Source organism: Rhineura floridana, chromosome 3 (assembly GCF_030035675.1).
Source record: "Rhineura floridana isolate rRhiFlo1 chromosome 3, rRhiFlo1.hap2, whole genome shotgun sequence".
Classification (NCBI taxonomy): Eukaryota; Metazoa; Chordata; class Lepidosauria; order Squamata; family Rhineuridae; genus Rhineura; species Rhineura floridana.
The window spans coordinates 19,110,111-19,116,370 of record NC_084482.1 but is presented as its reverse complement, the minus strand read 5'-3'; the positions used below and the strand labels follow the sequence as shown (position 1 = coordinate 19,116,370).

General features: G+C 48.1%; 1 protein-coding gene across 12 annotated transcripts in view; it reads right to left on the bottom strand.

Annotated features, from left to right (window-relative positions):
• Positions 1-6,260, bottom strand: part of RARG (retinoic acid receptor gamma) — a 165,526-nt gene that overhangs the window by 13,820 nt on the left and 145,446 nt on the right. For all 12 annotated transcript variants that reach the window (XM_061614772.1, XM_061614768.1, XM_061614770.1 and 9 more), the window contains 2 exons: positions 2,842-2,990; positions 978-1,119 (listed from right to left, as the gene is read on the bottom strand). In XM_061614772.1, coding sequence (XP_061470756.1) covers positions 978-1,119; positions 2,842-2,990 — 291 coding nt within the window. The remainder of the gene's footprint in view (positions 1-977; positions 1,120-2,841; positions 2,991-6,260) is intronic.

Here is a 6,260-nt window from a genome sequence, read left to right as displayed (position 1 = left end):
TAGAAACCCCTATGCTAACTCACTACAATCCCTAACTGCACTCAAGACATGCTCTGCAACTTGTGAGGAAAGTTGACTCAGCATCCACTTCCGGGCACGGTAGCCTCAAATAGGAGAGGTCTTGGGGCATAACCTCTCACTCCGTCGCACACACGCCCCCTTCTCCCGACGTTGTGAGCGCAGTGAGGGGGGGCGAGCTTCCGAGGGCTCATCGGAAAGCACAGGTTCCTGATCGGCAGGCGGGAGAGCGGAGGCCGGGGAAGCGGAGGGCGTTTCTAAGATACTGCTGGGTGAAGGAGGAGTGTCTGCTCTCTCAGGAGCACCCCCCAACAGTCCTGTGGGAGTGCTGGGGGGCTGAGCGCTGTCCCATTGAGGGGCAGGACCAGCCATGGGAACTGGCGGGGCGGGCGACTCGCTCTCTTCCCCAAGGTTGGGGTTAGACTCAACAACAGCTGGATCGCCCATGCTCCCTAACGGCTGAGGCTTCTGAAACTCATGCCTTCCCCCTCCTTCCTCGAGAAGGAGGCTGGGTCCGTCACCCCTGGGCTCAACATACCATTTGAAAATGTAGATGTTGATAGCCCTAGTGTAAATTACACTTTTGCCTTTCATTTCTGCATAGGGTGACCTGCTAGTAGCTTAGGGGATGGGGAACCTGTGGCCCTCCGGATGCTGCTGGACTACAGCTCCCGTCATCCCTGACCAATGGTCCTGCATGCTGGATGGGGCTGACAGGAATTGCAGTCCAACAGCATCTGGAGGGCCAGAGGCTCTCCACCTCTGCCTTATCCTATTTCTCAAGCCTTTCACATGTCACTTCTTCTGTGCAGTGCCTGGCATGTCTGTGGATGCCCCAGTCACGTTCAACAGGAGGAGACCACCCTGGCTTTGGCATTTCCAGTAGGCGATATGCAGGTGGCCCAAACACCCTCCCTCCAAAATGGATCCAACATACAAGCCCCAATGGAGGTGCTCACCTTCTTTGGACATGCCAACCTCAAAACACTTCTGCAGGCGACAATACTGGCAGCGGTTGCGGGTGACCTTGTTGATCTGACAGTTCTTGTCCCGGTGGCAGGTATAGACCATGTTTTTCTGGATGCTTCGGCGAAAAAAGCCCTAAAAGGTCATACAGAGGGAAAGAAAGTGGTGTACAGGTGACCAGACAGGTGATGTAGAAGACAGACCCCCAGGGAATTCCAAGCAAGCCTCTCTCCAACCTTCTTTCATCCACTGCTGCTCTCTGAGACTTGCTGCTTAAAGGAGAACTATTTAGCAGCTCTGAGGGCTGTTTCACATGTTGCTTTTCACCAGCATGATTCTTGAGACCTAGCTATGACAGTATCAGTTTCGAAGTTTCAGATAGGGGTATTGCTAGGTACATAAAAAAATGGGGCCACGGGCCCATAGACACAAATGTGCTTAACATTTCCAAATGTATGGATGCAAATTTAGATTTGAAGTGCCATAGTAGACAAACTATTTCCCATCACCCCAAATAAGTTCCTCACTTAATCTGTACCCTGCCTCAGATGCCCGAAAACAGTTCCTCTTCCATTCATTTACTCCGTTAATTTCCCAACATATCCTGCGCCAAATCAATCCAGTTCCCCTTCCACTGCCTCCAGTCCTTATACTCCAAGCCTTCTCTAGACGCTGTGTTCCCAGTTTTGATTCCAGACCCCTGTGGCTGTTATTTAACAATAAAATCATGAAATGTGGCATTGCCTTTCATGTGTCTCTTACCCCTCCCCAAGCTACACAGCTCATGCCACACGGACAGAGAAGAAGAGGGTGTGGGTGTGGGTGTGGGTGTGAATACCTGCAACTGGTAGAAAGTACAAAGTCTCTGCACTGGCCAGCCCTGGTGAATGTCAGGAGCCTATCATTCTCCTTGCCCTTCCTCGACAAAAACAGCAGAACCTCCTAGCTGCTGTGCTTCAGGCTCTAGGCCGGGGACGAGGAACCACCGCTGTGGAGGGTCAATGCGGCTTTCCAAGCCTTTCTGCTTGGCCCTCTGGACTCTTCCCAGCCCACACTGCCTTCCCAGCCACACCCTCGCTGGCCCTGCTTTGCACCCTCCTGGAGTGTTTTTTCCTGGCTAGAATGTGTCCTTGAAATCTATGAACGCTTCATGTTTGCCTGGATGGAGGATAGAGAGGGATGTCTGAGTGTGTGTGGAAACTAGCCTACTGCACAAAGGCAAAACTAACTTCTGTTGATCTGCACACTTGTGCTTCTTGCCCGCCCGCTGCTGGTATGTGGCCCCCGAAGGTAGCCTAGAAGGGAATGTGGTCCTCGGGCTGAAAAAGGCTCCTCACCCCTGCTGAAAGCTCAAGCTCAAGTCAGGCAGAAATTTTGACTGTAGCTTTCAGTTCCAGCAACTGACCTCAGGGATCCTGGGGTGGAAAACACACCCTAAGGATTAGGGTGGCTGCCCATAGTCTCAGCCTGACTGACTTGTCGTTTGAAGATCTTGTTGATTTCTGTTCTTACAAACACGTGCAGAATTTTCTGCACCTAGAACCCCCCGATTCAGCAACTGGGATGGGAGAATGCAAGTCAGCGCACGTTTGCTTGTTTTGCACATTTCATCTTGTTTGCATAATCTGCTTTTGGTGTTGGCATGCAGCTTGGAATTCCCTGCTGCAACATTCTTTTCGCAAAGGAAGGAGGACTAGGTGAAGCAGCCAACCACACCCTCCTAGTCTGAACAGCTGCAGGCATGATGCCTGCTTGAACTCAGGATTCTGGCAAACAGCGGTGTGAGGAGCCTGGGACACCACACTAGCCCCCTGCCTGGGAAGGAAGCTGGACTAGGAGTCAGTCTCCTTTGCTCACCTTGCAGCCCTCGCAGGAGCTGACCCCGTAATGGTAGCCGGATGATTTGTCGTTGCAGACGAAGCAAGGTTTGTAGACGCGCGGGGGCGGGGGTGGAGAAGGGGAGCTGGGCACCATCTCCTCAGAACTTGTGCTCTGGGTCTCCACCGCTGCAGAAGGAAAGAGGGGAGAGTCAGAAATTTTGGATTTTCTATAGATATGAGCATTGGTTAAAGTATATTAAATGTCAGATTTCATTTCATCTTTTTTTTTTAAAGGAAGCTTCTAGTCCACAAAGTCATGGACAGATGGGTGGGCTGAACTCTAAGCGAGAAGCTGTTAGGGCCAGACTTCTCCCCTTTCCCACTTTTGCTCCTCTCAGCTGAGGATATGGAACCGTATGCTTTTGTGTATGGTTGGCTATACCTTTATAGCAGTGGTTCTCAAATGGGGGGGGGAGGCCCCTCTGTTGGGGGTCACAGGGCTTCTGAGCCAGGGTGAGTAGTTCCCAGGAATAACAGGATCCTGCAGCAGGTGGAACTTCCCATCTCTGATCTACCTGGATAGGCTGAATTCCTCTGGCAGAGGGCGCTCATTTATTTATTTTATTTATTTATTTAATTGCACTTTTAAACCGCCCTATAGCAACAAGCTCTCAGGGCGGTGTACAACAAGATAAAACCACATTTTAAAATATGAACAAGTGTGGATTACACTATACAATTATAAAACATATTTAAAAACAAAATTAGAATAAAAATGAAATAAAAATTACAATTACAGTTTAAATTAAAATTAAAATTAAAATTAAGCTTAAAATGCCTGGGCAAACAGGTAGGTTTTTACCTGGCGCCGAAAGGATAACAAAGAAGGCGCCAGGCGTATCTCATCTGGGGGTTTTGAGGGGAAGGGCAGGGGAAGGGACTGCATCCTCTTCATTCCATAATCCCAAATTTGGTTGGCACTATCTTATGGACAGCCATGGGTTAAAGAAAGTTCAGAAGGCAGGGCCAACCAAGCTCAGAAAATTTGAGAAACACTACTGTAAAAGGCCTTAGCATCATGGAGCCATCAGACATTACTGCCATTACAAATAATACATACAGGATTTTCAATCTATAAATTAATTTACAGTCTTTCAACTCACATTAAAGATCACACATGCACACATAAATGTTTTCTGGCACCTTAAAGACTAACAGATTGATTGTGACATACTTGTTCATGAACAAAAGCCTATTTTATCATCAGATACATAACTCATTCATCTAGTCATGCATTAATCGTGCTCTAGTCCACAAAAGCTTATGCCACAATAAATGTATTTTCATCCATAATGAATTGAGCTAGCTGTTCATGATACTCTACAATCAATCCATTAGTCTTTAAGGCATCACAAAAACATTATTTTCTGTATCTGTCTTTCTCTTGCTCTCTCTCTGTTAACTGTAACATACTAACATGACTGCCACCAGTGGATGGTGTGATGGGGCGGCAGCAGCACTCACTTGACCTCCCAACAACTGAATTCACTGCAGCTTACTGGGAAGGAGAAGGGGAGGTAGCGGGGAGATCGGTGCAATGCAGACACACTGGAAGGAGTGCGCGATTGGTTCCGCCAGTGCACCTACTCTGCACTCTCTGCCACCTCTCCTCTCCCCCTTTCCTTCCCAGTAAGCAGCAGCGACTCAGCTGTCAGGAGGTCAGGTGAGCGCCATCCCACCATCCACTGCTGATGACTATACCCTTCTGAAATCACTGTTCCCATTTTTATTTTGCAGTTGGAGAAATGGAGGCAAAGAGAACATTACTCCCCAAAGGACAACCTCATGTTTGAGGAGGATCTTCAACTCAGGTGTTCCAGATCTAGATACAATAACAAGGAATAGATCAGTATCAACTGATACTGGGGTAAGTGACAGGGGCCAGGCTTAGGGATTTAGTTGGGATGTGGGGCGCGGGCAGAGGTGGTCATAGCCAACATACAGGAAAAAGTTAACTGTGGATTGCTTATAATAAAGTTGCATGGGAAATAGGAAACATTTTAAAGATTTAATCCTAAACTCCAAGCCTCTTGCCCTCACCATGACCCATAACGCCTGGACAGAGCCTCCTTTGACTCAAACAGCATTTTCCACCCCGGCAAGGCATGAAACTGTTTGCAGTTCTAGCTTTCAACACAGGCTGAATTTCCTGTGACAAGGCCCTAAATGCCACATTCCAGGCCGAACAGGTTGGAATTGTTACCATAGCCGTGTAACCTAATCCCTTTCCCTGGGGGAGGGAAGAGAGGAATGATCCTGCTCAGAGGAGACATGGGTTAGAAAAGCTGGGGGGGGGAGAGAGAGAGAGAGGTGGCCTTTTGCTGCAGTTTCCCTCCTATATTCAGCATCTCCCCCCCCCAAAGGAACTGAGGGTGCTGGAATTATCAGAGTGATGATGCTAAGTAGCAAGACCCTCCTCCCTTGATGACTGTGGACTCAGGCTGTTACAAGTAGCCCTGTCTTTGGGCGTCCCATACAGGATAGGCATATGGTTGGCCACTGTGAGAAGAGGAAGCTGGACTAGATGGGACTCTGGCCTGATTCAGCAGGGCTCTTCTTATGTACAGTAAAAAAGGGGGGATTTTAACAATCATTATTATATCATTAGGTTTAACTTAAAAGCCTCAATTAAGAAGTTAGCCATATTGTACTTGGTTTCCAGTGGTAAGTTTGCACAACTCTGCTAATGACCTTCCAAAATGCAACGAGTTAATTTGAGCCACTTCTTGGGCATCTGGCAGTCCCGGCCCTTCAATTGATATCCTTAATACTCGTTCATTCGTTCAGAAGATGAGACAGTCTGTGACTTTTTTCAGAATATAAAATTCTACTCTGGGGAGGGGGGAGACATCTGCAGTCGTTGAGTCTGGAAGTAGCCAGAGATGAATTCCTAATTCCCTCATTCCAAGAACTGTACCACCAAGATCAGATTGAAATTATTTTTCCCCTCTCCGCTAATACAATATGACTGCTGCAGCTGACAAGCTGGTGTCAGGGATGAGGGTGGGGAATGGGGTGTTCAGAGAATTTGGGTATTTGTGTGGGGAATTCCCTGCCTCCAATATGAAACAGCGCCCAGGACTGAAGGGATATATACAAGGCCTCCCTCACTACCACCCCTTCACCTTCCCACTATCTGCAATATCTCCCAATCCTGGTTCCAGCACATACTTTGTTTGCAAAAGGAAAACAGCACTTCGCAGGCCACTCTACTACAATAGATAACCAGCGTATACAAACCCCAAGCAGCCACCATGTCTCTTATGCTCAGTCCTTATGAGGGACCCTACAATAAACAAATCCAGCCTTCCCACCCCCCCAACAAATACCCTTCCAGTGAACATCCATTTCTCACGACAATAACAGCTCATTTGTGTATTTCTCCCTCACCCTTAT